This window comes from Pseudorasbora parva, chromosome 23 (assembly GCF_024679245.1).
Source record: "Pseudorasbora parva isolate DD20220531a chromosome 23, ASM2467924v1, whole genome shotgun sequence".
NCBI classification, from domain to species: Eukaryota; Metazoa; Chordata; class Actinopteri; order Cypriniformes; family Gobionidae; genus Pseudorasbora; species Pseudorasbora parva.
In genome coordinates, this window is record NC_090194.1 from 20907616 (window position 1) to 20931191 (window position 23576).

At 37.9% G+C, this 23576-nt stretch overlaps 1 protein-coding gene across 1 annotated transcript in view; it reads right to left on the bottom strand.

The window, feature by feature from the left end:
- Positions 1-18922, bottom strand: part of chd1 (chromodomain helicase DNA binding protein 1) — a 46743-nt gene extending 27821 nt beyond the window's left edge. The window contains exons 1-20 of the mRNA XM_067434189.1: positions 18639-18922; positions 17071-17196; positions 16032-16224; positions 15230-15346; positions 15074-15126; positions 14851-14991; positions 10668-10933; positions 10218-10443; positions 10033-10133; positions 9762-9940; positions 9550-9674; positions 9234-9450; positions 9053-9142; positions 5559-5749; positions 5154-5342; positions 4764-4926; positions 3491-3643; positions 3262-3333; positions 1196-1345; positions 588-736 (exon numbers count right to left, since the gene is read on the bottom strand). Coding sequence (XP_067290290.1) covers positions 588-736; positions 1196-1345; positions 3262-3333; positions 3491-3643; positions 4764-4926; positions 5154-5342; positions 5559-5749; positions 9053-9142; positions 9234-9450; positions 9550-9674; positions 9762-9940; positions 10033-10133; positions 10218-10443; positions 10668-10933; positions 14851-14991; positions 15074-15126; positions 15230-15346; positions 16032-16224; positions 17071-17123 — 2828 coding nt within the window. The 5' untranslated portion in view covers positions 17124-17196; positions 18639-18922. The remainder of the gene's footprint in view (positions 1-587; positions 737-1195; positions 1346-3261; positions 3334-3490; positions 3644-4763; positions 4927-5153; positions 5343-5558; positions 5750-9052; positions 9143-9233; positions 9451-9549; positions 9675-9761; positions 9941-10032; positions 10134-10217; positions 10444-10667; positions 10934-14850; positions 14992-15073; positions 15127-15229; positions 15347-16031; positions 16225-17070; positions 17197-18638) is intronic.
- Positions 18923-23576: the final 4654 nt, after the last annotated feature.

The following is a 23576-nucleotide window of genomic DNA, read 5'->3' on the forward strand; positions in this document are numbered from 1 at the left end:
TGTGCATTTCCTCCCTCGCTCTAGTCTCACACGCGCGTGCACCCTACCGGGAGAAGAGCCCGTACGGCCCATACAAGGACCTTTTGCTCTATTAACGTCAAGCCGAGCCATACTCGAAAAAAAAATCTCAGAAACTTGTGAGAAACCGGAAGGAGTATTTTTGACACAGATTAAGTTTCAAAAACTAATGTTGGACGTTTGATGGAGTATTTCTATGTTTAGGATGGGAATCCAAGTCTTTAACAGTGTAAAAAGCTCAGTATGCATGAAACAGCATTTCACCCCCCCTTTACGTGACTTACATTTTAGATGCAACAGTGTCCATTTTCACCATTTAAATTGACACTACTGTGTCCTAACGTTGCAGACACAGTAGTGAATCAAGTTGTTACTGAATGATTCAGTTTTTTTTAAAGGAATCCGAGTGAAGAGTCAATAACCCATTGATAAAGCCAGTTGCTGTTACACAGAATCGCATACTCCGAGTAGTTTCTTGGTGCTCAAAGGGAATCACCAACAAGCACATAACACAGCTTAATGGCAAGCCCTGCATATACATTTTAGTCAAGTTATCTTGGTAGCTGTACCTTGAAGGAGCAGCACCCGTATGAAGGACCGTCTTTCCTGTGGTGTCCATCCTCTGAATCACCAGGTGGTCCAACACCATTTTCTTCTTGGCTCTCTCAATAATGTCCTCCTCAACTGAGCCTTTCGTCACCAGACGATATATGTTCACCTGAAACAGATTACATTGCAGACATTATAGTAGTGGACTAGACCAAGTCAAAAAGAATAAATGTGTACTAGGGATGGGACTATAAAATATCACAATAATTGCTTAAGCTTTTATAACATATATGGTAATTCCATGGCACTAATATGATTTTTTTTCATATAACAAAAAGAATTAAACTTTGTTTTAAGCAGCATATAAAATGCATTTGCAATAAGGTATCTAGAATTTTTAACTGTATTTTTGAGTCCTGTGGATGTTCATTAATGTGATATATTTTATTACTAAATACCAGTACATGTCTAGTATAGTGCTAATGCACACAAAACTTACTGAAACTTTACAACGGTCACACACCTAACACTATTAATATTAGAGCTACACAATTAATACAAGAAAAAACAAAGTTTGCTACATAACTGATGTTCGGCATGTAATGTAATGTGTGGAGGTAATGTTGACCTGTTTTTTCTGACCAATCCTGTGAGCTCTGGCCTGGGCCTGCAGGTCATTCTGAGGGTTCCAGTCGGAGTCAAAAATGACCACTGTATCCGCAGAGGCCAGATTAATGCCCAGACCACCCGCTCGCGTGGACAACAAGAAGCAGAAATCCTACAAAGTCATAGAGACAATGTCATACCCAAGCAAAGACATAGGCATACAGAGATTACATAAAATTTATGGTCAAGATTTAAAACCCCTCCATCTTTCATAGAACTAAAAAAAAAATATTTTGAAGACTCATAGGCCATGTACCAACAATTGTAAAATAACAAATAAATAAATAAAACCTACATGCTAGTTTAAAGGGATAGTTCACCCAAAATGTTTAATTCTTTCATCATTTACTCACCCTCAAGTCGTTCCAAACCTTTATGAATTTCTTTCTTCTGCTGAACACAAAAGATGATATTTTGAAGAATATGGGTAACCAAACTTCCAACTTCCATAGTAGGAAAAAAAATACTATGGAAGTCAATGGGGATTTTGTGTTTAAATTCATGTAGGTTTGAAACGACTTGACGGTAAAATGACAATTTTTATTTTTGGGTGAACTATCCCATTAAATGGGGTTTTAAATTGATTACTGGCTTATCCGGTAAAGCATATTTGCATCAGAAAATGTTTAGTTAGTTATTTGTTGTTTTCTTAATTACACTTTATAATGCATTTTTGGAGAATGAGACTTAAATGGCATTAATTTTAAATTATAATACTAGTAGGCTGTTGATTTAACATGTTAATTTGGTGTGATTAATTATGGGAAAAAACAACGTTAACATTGTTAACGCATTTAATGCACCCCACAACGCCGCATGCGTAAGGAATGATTGACAGGTGATGCGGTCACGACGCGAAGCAGAGAGGCTGTTACTTTAAATAATTCAACGGCCTGGAGTCAATTATTCTGCATATACTACAGTTACCACACCTCAAGACATCGATCCTATGATATATATTTTTTTATACTCAAATTGCTATTGTGAGTAGGACTATTTCTTCCGCATCTCATCCAATGGTTCTTTTGCTAGTTCCAAAACGTCATTTTAAAGCTGGTAGCGGAGGCTTGAGCCATTGATAGCATTCTACTGCAGTTATTAATTAAGTTATTAAAAAGCGAGAGAGCGAGCGAGAGCGCTTGTGTGAATTAGGCTACCTCTGTGCGTCTCTAAACAGCGCTGTTATTACCTCGGTCAAAAATGCCCCAGTATTGGTTGTCTTATGACACAGTTTAACTAAATGCTATTTTCCTGAAAATCTGCATGACCGCAAATGTAATTGATTATACAAACCAGTTCAATGAACAAGTAAATATTGTATTATATTTTAGACTATTACATAAGTCACAATTGTGTGGTTTTGCTCAAATTTCACTATGAAAATAGTTCCAAACAAAGCCAAGCAGTTGTGCAAGTGTTGTGCGTCTCAGTGCAGCACACAGTGGCGTTTCATTACTGAAAAAATCTGCGTTTTTTAACGAATCGAGTGAGTCATTGACATATTCATAAAGACGACCACTTGCTTTGCTCCTGAATGAATGACTTCCTCATTGAGACCCGACACCTACTGTTTCATATTTAGAGTATCATTTAATTTTTCTGTCATTTTCATGCCACCCTATAAGCTGCATTAAGCAGTGTGTGTAAATATATATAAATGCCAGTACTGATGCAGCCTGAAGTATATATATTATATATAGTTCCATAAATAAACAAATATAAAATATAATATAATACATATTTGTTTGTTCAATTATGTTGAATTATTTTGAGTATTGAAGTGCGGTTGATTTGCGATTAATGAATCGGCACATGCAATTAATAAGACAAAAAAATGTAAATAGCTTGAGAGGCCTAATTTGACATATTTTTAGCATAATGTCTAATATTATTAATACTTGTTCCAGAATTGGATAAACCCCAATTTTTTTTTTTTACTTCAGGACACACCGCAATGATAATGTAATTAAATAAAATCATGCCAGTACAAATATTTAGGCCATTAATAACCAGTGATTTCACACATACCTCAGAGCCATCAGCATTAAAGTGATCCAAAGCCTGCTTCCTCATCTCACCCTTTATGGAACCATCCAGTCGCTGCAAACACAAACCCTTTCGTAAGTCACGCCTGAACCACAAACACTGTGGTTTAATCCAAATGGCTTGCAGTGAGTGACTGAGTGAGTGAGTGAGTGAGTGAGTGAGTGAGTGAGTGAGTGAGTGAGTGAGTGAGTGAGTGGTGCCGTGCCATCACCTGGAATAAAAACTGTCGGTACTTTAGGTACTCCGCTAGGATGTCCAGCATCCGAACCATCTGGGAAAAAATGAGCACACGGTGCCCTCTTTCTTTCAGCCGAACCAGCAGTTTATCCAGAAGAATCAGCTTCCCACTGCTGCGAATAAGGTGCTGCAGACAATATATCAGTTCAATCAGTATGTTGTCTTCATTGGATGCGGCGCGTTAGGCTGCTGTCACTAAGACCGAATGCAGACACGCACCCGGTTTTCTACTAAATGTTTACTTTCACTACGACAATGTTAACTAGGGCTGTCATTTTTTTTTTTTTAAATCTAATTAGAACAGAAATCAAATATCAAGCAATGTATTCGAATATATTCGAATATCTACGAAGTGCTGCTTTTTTTAAATTTAAACATGTGGCTTTTCATGAAAATTCTATAACCCAAGGTTGCCACCACCTTGACATAATATGCAAATTAGATGGGAATCCCTACCCATCTATCTCTAATCCCTACATAAACTTAGGGTTCATCCTTAATATTTCTCTAATTTGCAGAATTTCAAAAGGCTATATCTTAAAAGTGATAAAAGATAGAAACTTTAAGATGTCAAAATCACACGTTTTAGGAAAAAACCTCTGGCGCCTAAAGGGTTAAACCCCTGTCCCCGTCATACTTATATTTGACCTAGTCTTTTTATTTCTGCTCTTCCTCAGTGCAGGATGAGGGTAAAGAAGCTAAAACAACCTCCTCCCAAGAAAACACCAAGATCTCCTTAAAGGGACTTTTTGATGATTTGTTTTAATTTCAACTGAGTTATATTTTGACATCAAATATATATTTTAATTTTACAAAGAAATATGCAGAATTTTGTCTGAGAAATAAAAGGACACATTTTATAATTTGTCTTAACTAATTTTTTTTTTTACAAAAAGTCATGGAAGAAAAAAAATCATATTGTGAAGTCAGTATCGTGAATCGCATCGCGAGTTGAGTAAATGATACATCCCTATAAGTAACTAAAATTTGTTAAAGATTTTTTAAATTAATTTTAGACATTGTGCTTCTATTAGGTGTGACGAAGCATTAAGGAATGAATCATCTCTCCTATATTAATATTTTATCTATGTCATTTGTGACATTTAACAATGTCAAAATGGTTCCGTTTTTATTTTATTTATTTAGTAAAATTCTTTAATATGATTTTTTTTTATAACTGGATAATGTCTTGTTGTACAATTTCAGCTAATAAATTAGTACATCTCATCTGGAAGATGAAAACATACCTGCAGGCCTTCTTGTCTGTTGTAGAACTCGTTGTCATCAGGGGGTTTAATGAGGTAGCAGTGGTTACAGCATTTCTTCAACTCCATCATGACATTGAGGAAGCCTGACGTGCTTCCTTTAGTGCCTTTACTCAGGGCTTTATAGTTTCTCGTCAATATCCACCTAAACAATAAATTGAATCGAATAATAAATTGTATTAATTGGATATTTGGGTATAAGTGGGAATTTATATCGCAAAGGGTGCGATTTTCTCTGGGAAAAAACATCTGTTAGAATATAGAATGACATGCAATGATGATTTATGAATAACAAGACCTTAAATACAGTAAAATGTGGTGCCCATTTGATTCCATGTCATCATTTAAAAGCTGGGTTATTGGTTCTCTTACTTGTAATATTGTTTCTGAACAGCGCTCATCTCTACCCTGAGGATCTGCTCCACTTTGGCAGGCAAAGATTTCTCCACATCTTTCTTCACTCTGCGCAGCAGGAAGGGCTCCAGTTCTTTATGAAGGCTGGTATAGCCCGAATCTCTGCCCTTCCCATGTTCCTCTTCAAACATCTCCCACGAGTGAAATCTACCAACATATCATCTTATATCAGTGACATCTTACTAGTACATTATATTAAACCAATACAAGAACTCTCTCTAGGCTATCAGCCTTTGAGAATAAACCACAAAGAGTTACAAGAGTTACCAAAATACCACATGAAAAGCTCAGCTGCATACAGTAACACTGTTGCAATAAAGTCATACTGAACAAAAAGAGCAGACACAACAAGAGCACACCTACTTTTCAGGCATAATAAAGTGTAGCAGAGACCAGAGCTCTTTGAGTGAGTTCTGGAGGGGTGTGCCAGTGATCAGGAGCCTGTGGTTGGACTTGAACTCCATCATAGTCTTGTAGAGGAGAGAGTCATCATTCTTCAATCGATGGGCCTCATCAACTCCAATGAACGCCCAACTGACATTTCCTAAAAATGACTGCAAAAGAAAATTTAACAATGACCATGCTGGTCCGCTAAAATACAAAATCCTTTTTCTTTTACACAGATAACAACCCTGCCAACAAATAATCTCTGTTTGAAAATTTTATTTTCTGCACCGAATTTTCAGCCAAAAATGGCCCAAAAGCGCATTTTCAGCCGAAAGACTTATCACTGAAACAACACGGCCGAAATGTTGTGATGACGCAAACAGAAACCACGACCGCCACGTGATTGTCTAACACAACATATCTGTGGTGTGGACGTATGTGGTTCATCTCACATCTGATGACGCATTTATAACAACATGAAAATAGGGATGTGGCCGATCCGATCCAGTGTCGGTATCGGGACCGATATCAGCGTAATTCACGTATCGGATTTTCCCGATCCAACCAGCGGAGAAATCCGATATCCATGAGCCATGTCTGTGCTTTAACGTTGTCTGCTGAAATGACTTCTGCCTGCTTGTCTGCTAGCTGGCTGCAAACTATGGAATGGATCTCCTGAACGGAGGCGCTGAGACTATGTTATGAGTTATGAGACAAGCCACTGCTAAGGAAATCCATTCTGCAGTTTGCAGCCAGATAGCACCATAGCATTGAGCAGCATTGTGGCTAGCCATACACCGCAGAGCAAGACGATGTTTGCAAAACCGTAATTCAGAGATGTGGAAGCTCCCTCGCGTCATACACACCGAACGCAATCAAACATTCAAAAAAGCAAATAAGTTCAGACAAGACTAGGTTAAATGACATTACCAATCGCCATCTGCGGGTGTGTGTCGGCTGTGACGCGTGTAACACTCACACTAGCCACTTTGAACTTATTATGGTCTTCTCAAAATCCATTTGTTATAATCGCGTTGTGCATCACACGTGTTTCTATTGAGTTTATGAAAATAATAAGAGGTGTTCAGATTAGCCGAAGTTTTGTTCAGACCGCACACAGCTCTCACTGAAATCTGCACTAAAAGCAGAGAAGATTGTGCGATTTACTACGCAGAAGATTCATTCAGCATACAGTGATTGGCAATTTGTTCTATTTTAGCCCCCAAAATACTTTCAAACAAACACAGCAGAACTAGCGCATCTGATATGACTACTTGACGTTCGCAAATTTAGGGACCGTCTCTAAAGTTACGTAAAACATTGGTATACGTTTCTAACTTCAATAGTATTTGAAGAGAATGGCTTAGTCATAAAACTGACTGTAAAGTGTTTATCTAGGTGTCAGGCATGATGCACACCTTTTGGATTTTTTATATTTAATAAAATAAACATATATAAACATAAACAAATATATGCTTTATTTCACTAGGATATTGTATGGGATGGGCTCATACACAAACTATGCTAGATTGAAATGTGTCATAGCTGATAGAACACTGATGAGAATATTGCTTGAGAATATATTTACAGAGATAATATAAGAGATTATACAGTATATTAGAGATATAATAGAGATTTATGCATTATGCATTACCATAGACAACGGCGATTTATAAGGAAGGAAATCCAACAGAATCTAGCTTAAAAAGTGCTTAGAGCTGCTTGATTTATTTGTTGTTTGTTGATTTTCAAATATAAAACTTGTTGAAATGTTTTAAGTTTGTGCATCTGTTCTATTTGAACACTTTCCTCTTATTTGAACAAAACCGTGATAATTTGGGTTACTATAATCGTGATGTGAAATTTCCATACAATTTCATCCCTAATACATAAATATCATACTTGCCGATTGAGAGGAGTTTATTTTAGAATCATATAAAATCAACAATAATGATAATAATAATAATATTAAAGCAAACACAGCTCTGGTATCGGAATAGTATCGGCCGATATCCAAATTCAGGTATCGGGATCGGAAGTGAAAAAAACGTGGATCGGTTCATCCCTACTTGAAAATAATGCTTTATGTTTCTGTCGATGGATACACGTACTGGCTCCTCAGTGAAACTACAACAACAGCGATAATAAAAGAAAACCGGGCAAAACGGTCTCTCTTTGTAAACTTTGTTTAAATGCAAGAGTGCGCTGCTGTATGTTCGAATATGAGCAGTCATTTTCACCATTATCACCCGGGTGTAGAGCCAGAAGATGCGAATGAGAACTCGCGAGCGCTGTGAGAAGATCTGTCTCTGTGCACTCGACCCAAAGCGCGCGCACGTCTCACAGCGCGCAAATATCGAGTTCTCTTTCAAATCTTGTGCTTAAACGGACAAACTCACACAAGAAGCATGTCAACATGTCCATCTTGATGAGTATCCTAGCAGACATAGTCTGAATATACCTTAAGTGAACTTTATACAGTCGAGAAAGATGATGCATATCCCTGCATTAGGTCTTAAAGGGGCAGTAGCCTTTACTACTGTCTGTTTAATGTCAAACAAAAGATAAGGAAATCACTCAATGCTCGATTGAATAGCTTTTGTAAGTTTAATAAGGATTCATCTTTAATTTAAACAGTTAAATATCCAGTTATTTTAGATTTGATTACTTTATTCAATTTCTGTACCTTTCTGCAGAGCAGTAGGCCTGTGTATTATTATTTAATGTACACATGAGCAAGGTCAAGTTAAACATTTTAGTTTGAATTTTATTTTATACTGTGCATTGTTGCAATGTGTTAAAAACATTTATGCATAATTTGAAAATAAAATATTAATTTATGCAATTGCAATGCCTTGTTTTTTTAGTAAAGTTACACAGTCATAGCCATAAATGCAATGGTTACTATTGGTTACAATTACGAATAATTGGCATAATTTATTTCGGTGTTTCGGTTTTTGGCCTTGGTTTCCTCTTTTTCGGCCAATAATTTTTATTCCAGCGCATCCCTATTATATATGTTAATACATAAACCATAAAGAGGTTTATATTATCTTCAATATAAAGGGGGAAACAAAGCCTTTATATTTAAGTTGTAGCATAAATATAATTAACTGTATTATTATTATTTTTAATTACAGAACAGTAAAATTACAGTATTACACCACTTTCTCCACTCTGCCTATTCAACTCTTTCAATAAAAAATGCCTCTATTATTTACATAATGTTGACACGTTGATTCAGCAAATCTTGTTTTACAAGTACCTAACAATAAGAAGCCCAATTTTTCAGCGTCATTTAGTATCAGATGTTGTTGTTATTGGAAGAACAGATTCAGCATTTCAAATGGAATGCACAAACAGAGTTTTCTGACAGTTTCTTAGTTTTAGTCTAGTCTAATAGTTTATTACAAAATATATACTTAATTGTCAGTGTAAATGAGTCATTGTGCAAATCCCTCACACTGTACCTTATCCTTCAGCAGAATTTCGTAAGTAGTAAGCAGAATGTTTAACTTCAGTCGCTTGGTCTGCGGATGCATCCATTCATGTGTCCGGATCTAAAGAACAAATAGAAAAAAATCTTCAGACCTGGGTTACAGTTCTTGTTTGCAGAAAATCGGCATACTCTTGCATTTTGTAACATCATACCATGTTTCTGCTGTTGATGTCTCCCAGGTACACCACAACATTCATCTGAGGAGCCCAGAGCTGGATCTCCCTCTGCCAGGATGTGAGGGTAGACAGAGGAACCACCAGAAGAAAGGGCCCGTAAAGCTGGTGCTCATTGAACATGTAATTAAGGAAGCTGATGGTCTGGATGGTTTTACCCAGACCCATCTCATCTGCCAGGATACAACTGTTTCCTCTGGGAATGCAGAAGAGTGTAAGTGAAGAAACTACTCAAGAAATCGTTATTCATTGAAACTGAAATTATGTCTAATAGGAATTAATACAACTAACATACTTGCACCAAGAATGGGCCATCCAGTTCAGACTGTCCAACTGATAGTCCCGCAGTTCTAAGCCTTCTCCACCAATGTAGGGAGGCTGCTTCTTCATGGGCACAAACCGTGGTCTCTGTTTTAAAACCTGAAGGAAATCAAACAGGAAACTAGTTATATAGTTCCTGGTTTCATTGACTTTCTCAGATGAGCATTCAGTGTTGACTGCGGTTACCTTGCAATCTCTGAAGGGGATTGTTTTGCTCTGGTTCCGGCTCATGTATTCATCGATGCACTTTTGAAACTTTCTAGAAATAAGAGCACCATCTTCCCAACTGCACTCAGAGTATGACAGCCCCTGCCATTTACAAAGGTAATCTGGATAACCTGCAGCAGACTTTTGATTCGAATGACCTGCAAGATTCAGGCAACAGTGAAGGTAAATAAGCACTCAGGAGTCACAACAATCGATCAAAAAAATGAAAGAGGGGATATCATCCTCTTACCAATGATTCTTTCCACGATTTGATATTGAGAATGCAAGTCATCCATGAGTTCCTGCTGACAGTTGAAGTACTCCACATCCTCAGGTGAGGCCGCTTTGAGCCTGCGGACGGAGGTACAAGAAAACAAAATGAACATCTAAAGCCACGTTACCTATAGGAAATGAGATTTCTGTAAGCATTCCTACCATTTCTTCTTCTCCTGATCTTTTTTCTTGAAGTTGTCTAGTTTCTTCATGCCTTTGACGTTCTGTTGTTTGAGTGTCTCCTCTGTTTCCCAGGTGTTGTGAATGTGGGACCAGTTCTTCCATTTGATCAAGTATTGCACCTCTCCTGGCTGTCTGTTGGGGTCAAAGTTGGCGTTGGGGTCTCCATCTGCCTCTATGGCATACACTGTGGTTACAGCCCCCGTTGCTGTTAAGGAACAAGACAACATTTCAGAAAAAGTAGTGGTGCCACTATAAAATATCCCTTCTAAACTTTCCTCCCAAACTGATTGTGTGGTCATGTTTCACTTTATACCAAGAGAAACACACTAAACATGCAATAACTTTAAACATTCCTGCCCTCTGAAACCTATGTTGAAATAGTTACAAAGACTGAACACTCGTCAGACAGCATTTCACTCTTGTACTCACCTCCTTTCCGACCTATCCTCATTTCCATAACTCTCTCCAGTGTCTCAAACTCGTCCTCCTCTGGTGGCGGGACGTCCTCTCCACACACCTCCACCAAGTCATCTGAATCTGTCTTCAGTTCCTCATCTTCTTTGTAGCTCACATTGACTGTTGCTTGCCGCCGAGGCCCCGCTAGGGCTTTCTTATAATCGTCATCTTCATCTGAGGAGGAGCGGGAGGGCTTTTTCTTGGGAGCTTTATTATTTCTCCCATTCCTAGCATTGGCCCTGAGAGAAGAACAGAGATCAGTTCAGCAATGAGTATTTACTTAAAAGAAATGTATACAACAAAATAGCCATGAGCACCAATCGTTAGGATTCAAGTATATCTGAAAAGACCGTGACTAAAGCGGAAGTTGGAAGCGTGGATCATATGGAATTTGTATATGCATGTAATTTGATGGCATCATGTGTTAATGCAGTTACACACACATTAATTTTTTCTACTACATTGTCCTCATGCATCAACAAAATTAAATTTGGCCTACAATTAGGGCTGGACGATATGGCCAAAATTCATATCACGATATTTTTCTTAATTTCGGTCGATACGATATAATTCCGATATCGATATGAACTATATAAAAGCTTTAGAAAAAACTACTAAGAACTGCCACATAGGATGTCTGTACCTACAAACTTCTGAAAAATGTATTGGCCAAGTCTATGAATAGTCTTCCTATAAAATATAATATTTTAGAAATAAAACCAGTACAAATAAATTAATGTTCACCTTTTATTTGTATTAAGCCTTTATATGAAAAAGAAATGTGAAATCAACATCAAATAAACATAAGACTCTCACTTTATTAATATTAATATCTTTAAGTTTAAACTATAACATAGGCTGATTATATTATTCTTAATATAGATTAAACAAAAGTGCTTCAGCCAGGATTCAGCCTGACTCAGAATATAGCGGATGGATCTTCTTCAGATGGTGGATCTGCTTCACAGCGTACAGTGCTCCTATGCCGCAGACGCAGTTTATTGAGCATTTTCTCAATAAGGAATAAGTTTTAAATTTCAGTGAAGAACAATTCATATAGCGCTCTATTTTCCATTTATGCAAAATTATAGCATATATTTAATACTGCATTAATTTAATTAAAAATGCAGTAAACAACGTAATACAGTGAAATATTATTCTGATCTACATCATCTGTTCACTACGTGAATATATAGTAAAGTGTCCTTTATTTCTGTGATCAAAGCTGAATTTATCATCATTACTCCAGTCTTCAGTGTCACTCATCATTCTCATATTAGGATTTGATGCTCAACAAACATTTATGATTATTATCAGTGTTGAAAACAGTTTTGTTGCTCATGATGCTCCTTCATTGCTTTCATATATTGTCGCAATCGTCTGACTGTCGATCGTCACCTTTCAGCTCATAACGATTGTTTTCCTTCAGCTGCAGCTCCAGCGTGACAGTAACGTTAGTTCTACGAATCCGCTTTTGGACTTTCTGTGAGAGAGCGTCCTCCTCATATTTAGATACGAATAAAATGACAGGTCATGCATAGATAATTTTTTGTCTCTGAAATTAAATCTTGATGTATTCACGTTGGTTTCTATGTATACACTTGACCTCAAGAAGCGCTCAATCAACCGAGGTTAGAGAAAGCGGTCTTTAGCGTCCCTGTCAACTTGCCCGCCCTCGCTCCAGGTAACGCCGTTTGGAATCCCGCTCGGAGCGGGTCGACTAGGACAGGTGAGACCCAGTAAAAGTGCGGGGGACACGCCGAACCACTTCCACCCCACTGAATTAACCCTAGTCTTTCTTCTCTTATCAACTATTTCTTTCTCCTTACTTGTGGAAGTTCGTTCAGTCACATTTGTGTTGCGGTCAGGGAAACTCTTTTTGTAGCTAAAAGTAAAACTTGCTGCGTTGGATCTATCAGCCTACTACTGCTGAGCACTGACTGCGTTTCTGTGGTGTACGTCATCGCGCAAGTAGCCAATCATGTTCTGCTCTTTCTGACGGCTGCGCCCTGAACGTCAGTCAGTGAGGAATGCTGTAATATATTTATCGAAATATCGGAAATGTGTTTAAAAATCATATCACCGTTATTGAAAAAAATTATATCGCGATATATATTGATATTGAATTATTGTCCAGCCCTACCTACAATTATTTTTTAACAAGATGTTGAACTCTCAGATTTGCTCATAACTTTCAAATGAAAGAAATGAACAGCATAATTAAAATAATATTTTTCTATTAATAAAACAAAACCATTATGACTCGATAATATGAAACTTTGATTGAATGAAAAGTGTCATTCAATTTTTTTTTTGGCAAGCTCTTTGATGAGAGAGATATTTAGACCATATATGAGAGACCATATTTAGACATCAAAAATTCCTCCAGCAGTCAAAATTCAAAAAGTAGTAACTGGAAATATTAAGAGTGGGATTCTTTAGGCACCTCACGATCCGATTCTGATTCTGGACGTCACAATCTGATTCCAAAATTATTCTTGATCTACTAGTTTACAGCATCTCAAAAAGTACTTTTTAAAATAATTACAAATTAAAACAATTAAAAAATACTAATGTTGAGAATTATAATAAAATATATAAACTAATATAGCTTCAAAACATAAAAGCAAGTAGTAGCTAAATAATAAAAAGAAACATATTACAAGTAATAAACAAGTGCTTTCAGTATTCAGTCCTCAAGAGTATCTGAATGTTTTGCATTAAAGATCAGGGTTTTTTTTCTTTCTCAACTTTACTGTGGTTTTATTATAACCAATGACATCATAGACAGCGGGAGGCTGCATTCAAAATAATGCACAGATCTCTTTTGACATGTTTATGTCTTGTCTGTCTAATCCCTTAAGATATAGCCTGACTATGCTTAACAACAATTTTGTGTCATGCATTTTGAGATGCAAATACATTTAACAACTTAGACAGACACAGCCACACGGGCTGATGCTTTTCACAAAGCACACAAGCATTTGAATAATTCATATTTTTAATATAAAAATCCACTGCATTTGTAAGGAAAATACGAGGCAGGTGAGACTGCAAGTCTAACAAAGCAAAGGGTGCGTTTCTCACAGCACATATCCTGAGCAACGAAGCATCACGAATATCCTAATTCGCGTCGACCTTCCTGAACTTAACCAGGAGATTCTTTTATTGATGGTTTGAGTGGTGTGCACGCGTGTGAGGAATTGGAAGCAAGCAGAATACGGGTGTTTCTAAAGCACATAGCATCATTGCTCGTCTTAGTTAAAAACGAAGCTCAAAATCGATCATTTTATTATGAATGTGCAGGGTGTCCTAATGAGGCTGGGAGACAAATTTTTGACATTCAGCACAAATGTTAATCCATTCTGTAATGCGTTTTTACATTACAGAATGGATTAACAGAAAGGGTCGATTTTGATTTCATGTTCACTTTTAAAAAGACACCAAAAAGTGGATGCCTTGAGGAAAATACCTTGCATAAAATTAGTTTATGCAACAAAATGAAAATTCTGGCTCAAAAGCATATTTTAAATGTTGGTTTTTTGTATAATTGTATTAATATTAGACTTAATTTAACACATTTTTGTGAGAATTGAACACGGCCTAAGTATTTAGCTGTCAGAGCACGAATGTGCATTTTCCTTTACTCCTAATATTCTTAATGAATTCTAAAAATATGAATAATTTATAACAATTATACACAGTATTTAAGTGGCCACAATGACAATACTGTGCATGTTGTGATATCAGCAAATCTAGTTACATGACTTCTCAAGCTGAAGACATGATATATTTCAGCAAACTGTACTGTATTAACATTCTGATGTTCATTCATGCTTATTTAGTGCTATAACTTGTAATAATGATGAAGAGATGATGGGTTGACGTGCCGATTGAGCCGTGCTGTTGTTTGAACTGATGCACTACAGCGAGTGATCAGTCACATCATATTAAAAATAGACAAAACATTTCATCTTGAAAGTTGAGACAATTTCATAAAAATCGAACAATGCTTTGATTACTGGATGGCAGGCACACTACAAATGTTGAAGTTGTTCACGCATCATATAAAACAATAAATAAATAAAAGAACATGGCTGCGTTTCTCATTACATAAAATGGCAAAAGTAAACAGAGATCAAGTTTAAAACTGTACTTGTTTGAAGGTTTTCTGCTTTTGACTTTGTGACTGGGCTCATAGTCTGACACCGACTCATCGCTGTTCCCTCCTTCCTCTGCTGAAGAATCCGATGAGCCGCTTCCTGATCCCGATCCCGAGTCAGAGTCCGATCCAGACCTACATACAGAACACCAGCGTAAATGTTAATCTCATGTTTACTAATGCAGACGGCTTCTACAACAAACAGACATTGACTCACCCTTTACTCCTGCTCTTTGACTCATCATCTGACTCATCACTACTGGAAGAGTCCTGCAGGTAATAACATAGAAGAATAAATTATAAACGACAGGGATTTGGACATTCTTGCAAATCTATGATTTCTATGGGGTTCAATTGTGTCAGCATGCAGTACCTCATCTGAGCCAGTGTTTGAGGAGCTCTGCTGCTGGACCTGCTGCTGCTGTAGCTGTTGCTTCCTGAGCATTGCTGACCTTTGCACTGTCAGGATACTGGGGTTGGACTTCCAAAACTATAGCAAGTTGAAACAGGGATATTTTCAAACACGTGGAATGTTCTGTTCCAAAACACTGTAAAGTTCCTACATTTTAAAGAGTCACAAGCACTAAATGCAAAAACTGAGGATGATGAGGACAATATCAGTAGAGGCTTCGTAGAGCGATAGCAAATCTAGGAAGGGCAGATTCTAGGTCTCAGCCCTAGTTTATGATAAACATTTTGTAAGCTTTTTTATTCTAATAGCTGACACACTGTTGGCATAGGTCTAACTTCCTTGCGTCCTTTTTCAGCCTGAGGGTGGCGCTTTAATGTTGATCGATATGTATGCTATAGTATTGCCTCAATGTAGTATTTATTGCCTCAGAAAACTGTTTTAGAATTTGTGTGGAGGAATTCCGGTGAGAAAAAAAAAAGTAAGTTCTATTCTCAGAACAAACAAAACAAAACACAGAACTATATAAAGGCTATTAACATTAGCATAAACTTTCAATTAATTTGGTATGAAGAACGAACAACTAGTTACCATTTAGTTTATAGCAAAGCCTTCATTTATTGAACATCTTCGTTAATTTGCACTATTTGAAGTAAAACTATTAGGCAGGATGTGGAATAAATAGGGTTCATTTTGATTTTGTATGCACTTTTAAGGCATCCAGATTAGCCCTGACAACTTCAGCCAGAAGCATTATAAAGCCTACCGCTGCTCCATCGATTTTGTTGTCTTGATCATTCTTTTCCTTGGATTTCTCAGAGTCCGAGTCTGATTGGCTTCCAGAATCCGAGCCACTTCCTGAGTCACTGCTCCCTGATTGGCTACTGCTAGAACTGCTACTGCTTGAACTCGAGCCCGAGCCAGAACCCGATCCTGACCCAGACTCATCATCTGAATTACTGAGACAAAAACAAACATGTGAAATCTGTCATTATTCCACCTCACAATATTACAAACTTGCATGGTTTCTGTACAATTAAACATGGCAACATGTAAATAATAAAGAAATTAATAAATAGTATTAATATTTTTAATGGCAGTGAATGATTATCCAGAAAAAAATACACTTTAAGAAAATGTATTGATTACAGTAATTACGGTTTTATCATTAACAGCAGTATTACATTAATGTCATCTCATAAGGCAAGCAAAGTATCATGCTTCGTTATTAAGTATTCTGTGTTAATTTAAGACTATCACTTTTCAGAACTAGGAAAAACACAGACTGACTGCAGGTTCAAAAAACTAATCATGGAAGACTGACAAGCACATGTCTGGAGAAACAGGTGTTCTGTTTATTAAATCAGAAAGAGCAGAGGAACATGTGCATTACTGATAACTAAAGAAAGCATTCATCTGGCATGCAAATCAACTCCTGATTCTTTATGGGATCAGTTATGTGTTCATATTCATTTTGATTCTACATATGAGCAAACAGTTTGAGCGAGTAGGATGTTGGAATGCTCTGAGGTAAAAGTCTGCTGTCAAACATGGCATCTACATCGGACGCTAGCGGTTTATCAAACGTAAACGGCTCAGATTACAATCAATGAAGCGGTCTTCACTGGAAGATTCTGTCTTTTCTGAAGCCGTACAGTATGAATAAACTTCTAGGTTCATAGCACGGATAAAGCAGCTCAGATATTCCATAAAATGGGTTGGTACAACATCAACGTGAGCAAACGAGAGGCAAACCATTTCTTTAATATTATCTTTAACATGGAAATGACATGTTTTGTGATTACCTGGACTCTCCGCTGCTGTTGCTGACACTTTCATCCTCACTGCGTGCTTCCATCTCAATCAAATATTAAAGATGAATCCCTGATGAGATCCGTACAGTCTCTGTGCGCCACTTCAGAGCAGCTCACCTAAACACAAAATAAAGTAAGTTTGTGATTAGAACAGAAGCTCATACAAATGACAGGTTTGACAGTAAAGGTCACTAAATTATTTCTTAGAGACTAGTCTAAAGCAGTCTGAGAAACTGAGATGAACAAAACGCTACTGCTGAAACAATTTAACAGCTGGTTTTCAGAAACGTTAAACAAATGTAACAAATAGAAAAGTCTCATTATCTTGTTTGCCACAGTATAACCACAGTAGCAGGAATGAAGAAAATCGGTAACATTTGTTTGCATAGGTTGTGCATTATTTGTTTTTTATTCATCAGTATTGTAGTCCCAGGATTTCTGGAATAAACTAACACCTATTGCTTCATAATAGAGAGAGTTACTTCACTACTTCCTCTCTTCAAAACACTCAACTTGATCTTTATCGTTAGTTGGCATACTTTAGTGACAAACCACACGCAAAACCCAAAGATGAGCCGCACATAACTGTTTTCTAATTTATGTAAAGCAAATTCTTAAACATTGCCTAATGAATGAAAGTGATGAGTGCGATGTTGACCGCAAAGGCCTCCAAGGTTCAGGCCTAAAAACCCGCGGACTCTCCTGCGTTGTATGACCACCTGAGGCAGCACCATGCTCGGGCACAGGCGCGCATTACTGTCGGGTCACCTTTATGTTCAGGGCCGTTTACAAATATCTGTTGTCATGAAACTTATCTGTTCTTAAAATTAAGTTTCACAACATAACCCAATATTTTGGGACTATGTTTTGGTCGTTTGCCCCACTTGTCGCGCTGGATTGGCGCTACATTTCAAATCTTTCATCGGTCTCTTTCTGTTGTAGCAAGGCTACGTTAGCTTAGCATGCTAAAGCTAAGCGAGAAGCGTGTGTTAGCTATTTGGCTATCGGTCGCTAACACAGTCAAGCTATTGGAGCACTGTGTACATGTATAATATTAATAAAAAACAATAATCTAACAATGTTCAGACCATACTTAGACTATATATTTCCCAATTAAACATTGTATTTGTTTGTTTAGCCAGTTATTCTCACGCGTGCTAAGCTAAATAAGTAACGTTAGCCTCACTCAACTGGAGTTTGATTTTAAGTGACATTCTGCTTAGAAATTCAACTGGCTTGTATTAAGCCCTTAAAACAAACAGTTGTGATACTGAACTCGTGAGTTTTGTCTCATGATCGGATGTGCGCATTGAAATGCAGGTGTCTTCAGTGTAATATTGTCTGATCATCATGCTGTTGTTGATTCCCGCACTGCGTTTATGTGGATCCGCCGCTCGGTTTGTTTTCATTAGCCCATAAAACAGCCAAATACAGAATCACGAGCAGTAAACAGACAGATACCAGTGAATACCCGAGCACGATTGGTTTCTCAACTACGTCTATCACGTTCTGCACACAAGTGCATTCATATTGAAGGTGTTTTGATCTGTTAACGTTACCTGCCTGCCTGTGTGCGCGCTGCTCGCGGACTCTTTCCGATGATCGCCGCTGTCGCTCGAGAACTCCACAAAAACACTCTTATACTTTGTTCTAAGAGATGAGTTTCTGAGTTTCCCCCTCCACGGTCAAGAATACCTTGGGATCAAATGCTAAACAGTTTTTGTGTATTCCATGTGCCGGGAAACAGATGGGATAGCAGGCATATTTCAGCTGTAAATCCTACACCAGCCGGTCTCCGCCATGACGCGCTCGAGCACAGAGAGAGAGAAACCCCGGGCTGTGACGTCACCCGCAGGCGGCCGCTCTCCCGCGGCACAGCGGCATCACTGTGTTATATAAGAATAGGTCTTTGGGATACTTGTTTCTCAGAGATTACATGGGGAAGGTTTTCGTTGTTGTATATTTAACAAATCTGAGATTACATTTAAAAATCTTCATAGCATTGTCTGTAATAGCCTACACTTTATCAACATTTTTGGAGATCGATGAAAGTCGCTCATTTTGTTTGGATGAGACAGAAAATATAGCCTATGTCTATCTTTACAAAAAAACAAAAAAAACTTATCAATATATATATTGGTGAGATCGTGCAAATTATAGCCTCTTTTTTTTCCTATTTGTAGTGGAGATGAGTGGTAGGCTACCCGGTGGGGTCTTCTGCTGTTGTAGCCCATCCGCCTCAAGGTTGTGCATGTTGTTGCTTCACAAATGCTTTGCTGCTTACCTCGGTTGTATCGAGTAGTTATTTCAGTAAAAGTTGCTCTTCTATCAGCTTGAATCAGTCGGACCGTTCCCCTCTGACCTGTAGCATCAACAAGGCATTTTCGCCCACAGGACTGCCGCATACTGGATGTTTTTACCTTTTCACACCATTCTTTGTAAACCCTAGAAATGGTTGTGCGTGAAAATCCTAGTAACTGAGCAGATTGTGAAATACTCAGCCAGTCAGGCAACAACAACCATGCGACGCTCAAAATTGCTTAAGTCACCTTTCTTTCCCATTCTGACATTCAGTTTGGAGTTCATCAGGAGATTGTCTTGAGCAGGACCACAACCCTAAATGCATTGAAGCAACTGTCCTGTGATTGGTTGATTAGATAATTGCATTAATGACTATACAACTATTCAATAACTATATAACTAACTATACACTATAACTACAGTATTTACTAAAGATTGAAAAGTAAAACTTTGCAAATTCTGTCTTCATGTTATTATTTTTCTGTAAACCCTGTCTTGCTGTGTGTCTAGCATTCAATATTAATAAAATAATAAAACAGCAGAATAGGCAACTTAAGCCTTGCATTTTTCACTGAAAGAACTTCCTTAGCCTTGATGCTCACTGAAATATCTTTGCAATGAATGGCCTAATCAGAATGTGGTAAGAGATATTAATTAAAGGCATGGTGCCTTATCTCTAAATAGGTTCTGTTGAGGTTTTTTGTGTTTTGTTGATGTTTTGGTTTGGTGTTCAGGAGCAATGAAGCCTTGAGGATCACACCAAGGATTTTTTAGACGTGGTGTGCCTTATGAACTTTTTAAATACTCTGTGCGTGTTTTTCATTTGTGGAGTGGGTGCTCGTGAATAACATTTCTGTGTTCACCTTCTGCCCCAGTGAGAAAGATATCACCAGCCCTACGGACTCTGAACCCAGACAGCCACCACTCAAATCAGGCGTGTGCACAACTCAGAATTGAATTAAGAATGACTCCAAAATTACAATTCAATTCTTGAATTTGAATTGAATTTGAATTGATGTCAAAAACAGGAGGTAGAATTACAATTCAAATTTGAATTAAAGGAAGTAGAATTGAAATTCAAGAAAATTCAAAGAAATTCATATAGATGTCCATTTTGCCATAGCAGCTTCCTCTGCACCTGTTGAGAGAATCTTTAGTGTTGCAGGAAAGATCTTCAGACCAGACCGCTGCAAACTCAATGATAAAACATTTGAGGAGTGATTGAGAATTAGATGCAACATTGTTGCTCAGTGAGTTTTGCATTGGAATTAATGATAACTGCATTTACAACAACTTGTGTTATTTTATTACTTTGAAATTAAAATAACATTGCAACAAGACTAATTAAACAACATTTAGGGGTTCATTTTTATGACTTGATCATGATTTAAAATGTATTTTAGAACAAAATGTATGAAGGGTTGAGGAGTAACACTGTAAAAGATGAATCATGGGTCTTGCAATTTTCACCAAAAAATATTAGAGTGATAATAAAAAATAGTGTGTATTTTTCTTAAGAAAATTATGGTTCAGTGTTGAATAGAAATAAAACCAAGAAATACACTTTTCTATTTTTTTAAGGCTTGAATTGAGGACCCGATTAACTGATAAAATTAAGGAATATAAATTACTTGTTTATTTTAAGAGAATTAGCTCAATTATGCAGTTTTATTTAGAGACACCATTGTTAGTTCCCAGCACGCTTTGCATATGGCTGGAAATGAAGATTAATAATGAAATGAAGTGTTGTTTAATGAGTTTTTGAGTGAAGGGAAACATCTGTTTATGTATAATGTTAATTTATGTTTGACATTTGAAAGAATTTCCAAACCAAACCACATTTATAATGGGTAACTTATAACAGTAAGTAATTACATTTCCAAAGTAACCTTCCTAACACTGAATATGTGAGATTCAACACATTCTTTCTGTTGTGTGACTGTGTGGAATTTCTTTGAATTTTCAAGAATTTAATTCTACTTCCTGTCATTCAAATTCAACTTCCTGTGGTTGCGGAGTCAATTCAAATCAAATTCCAATTCTTGAATTGAATGGAGGCCAATTGTGAAACTCTAAGCCTGTCCCAAATCATGCAAAGGAGCGTATGACAGAGCCCACTGCAGACACAGAGCCTGCCGTGATATCAGCGGCAGTTGGAATTAAGACTGAGTCGGTTATCACCCCCCTGAAGCCCAAGACCAATGGGTGATCTTGTGGAGTTTGAAGACATGGAGTGGAGCCATGTCCATACTCATGAGTTACAGATGCCCTTTGCATTATATGAGGAATTGGAAAATAATATCCCCTGTATCTCCTGTCTCCACTGGTCCCATCCAGCTCCAAGTCTCCTGTGTCTCTGCTGGTCCCGCCCAGTGTCAAGTCTTCTGTGTGTCCACTGGCTCTAAGTCTCCTGCTTATAATAATAATAATTTGTTACATTTATAAAGCACTCTTCAAGGCACTCAAAGCACTTTACATGGAAGGGGGGAAATCTCCTCAACCACCACCAATGTGCAGCATCCACCTGGATTCCATAAAAAGAACACGTACCCTTAACTCAAAATCCATGGTAGTTTCACGGAATCGCTGAAAAATCCGTGATGGGTCCACGGAAAGTGATGCCTGTGTGAGGTTAATGACAAGCAGCATCTGGGTTCCACTCAAGGATTCCCAATACACATTTCATTCTTTGCATTTGTAAAAGGAGACATGATTTTATGAATATTTATAGCCTAATTTAATATTTTGGAGAAACTAACTCCACTCCTACCCCAAGCCTACCCACTCTCAACATTATAAAACACTTAACAGGCAAATACATGTACAGTCACAGGTATTTATTGCAAAAACTGACCAAAAAACAGTATAAAAGTATTAACTCATGTTGCATTCCAATTCTTCTGCAGTCTTACGATAACTTCATGTGAAGAACAGAGTTGATGTTAATGTTTTAGTCGTTGAAATGATGATCGCGCCCCTTCGGATAATGTTGAACACACACGCACTCGTTCATATTTCTCATTCAAATGATACACACGACTCTACAGCATGACGCGATCGGTCACTAGACACACGAGAGCCAATGGCATTTTACAATCAAAGCTGACATAATGACGCAATTAGTCACGAGACATACGAGAGCCAATGCTGTCAAAGCTGACCTGACGTTTCTTCCGGCGGCAATATTTGAAATATATGAATCTTTGGCGGATGGACTCGACGTTACTTATCGCTTTTGGGGATTTTCTTCACACAAATCTATTGTTTGGCCACGGAGCACTTGGAATATTTGTACTTTCTGAATAAATTGTGCCTGCAGTCGTATCTGCCTGTGTTATCCCGTTTTTTAATACACAAATGGGTAGGTTTAGGGAAGGGTTTGAATTATGCATTCAAAACGTGTCTGAATAAAAAGATAATACATTTAAATAAAATTATGCTGACTGAATCAAACTGACAAATAATGTGTTGGAACAGGGAATCCGTGTGTGGACCACGGATGCTGCTTTCCATTGACTTAGGCATCACTTCCGTGGACCCATCACAAAATGTACAGCGATTCCGTGAAACTACCATAGATTTTGAGTTAAGGGTCCGTGTTTATTTCACAGAATTCTGTGAGACCAGGTTGACCTGGATGATGCGATGGCAGCCATATTGCGGCAGAACGCCCACCACACACCAGCTGATTGGTGGAGAGGAGACAAAGTGATGAAGCCAATCAGTATATGGGGATGATTAGGAGGCCACGATGGACAGAGGCCAATGGGCAAATCTGGCCAGTATGCCAGGGTTACACTCTACTCTTTTTCCGAAGGACATCCTGGGATTTTTAATGACCACAGAGAGTCAGGACCTCAGTTTAACGTCTCATCTGAACGACGGTGCTTGATGCAGTATAGTGTCCCCATCACTATACTGGGGTGTTAGCACCCACACAGACTACAGTGTGAGCACTCCCTGCTGGCCTCACTACTGCTTCTCCAGTGATCCCACCCAAACCTCCCTCTTCCACCTCTTCTGTCTATAACATCCAGTTCCTTGGCCCAGCCTCCGCTGTTTTCCTTCAAACTCTAGGTTCCTCCTCTGACTCCACACGGCTGTGTGGATCTGTCTTGGGTCTCTGGTCTCCAGATTTGCCTTGTTTAGAAGATCCCCTGGCTACGCCTCCAGCTGCCGAGCCTGTCCCTCCACCT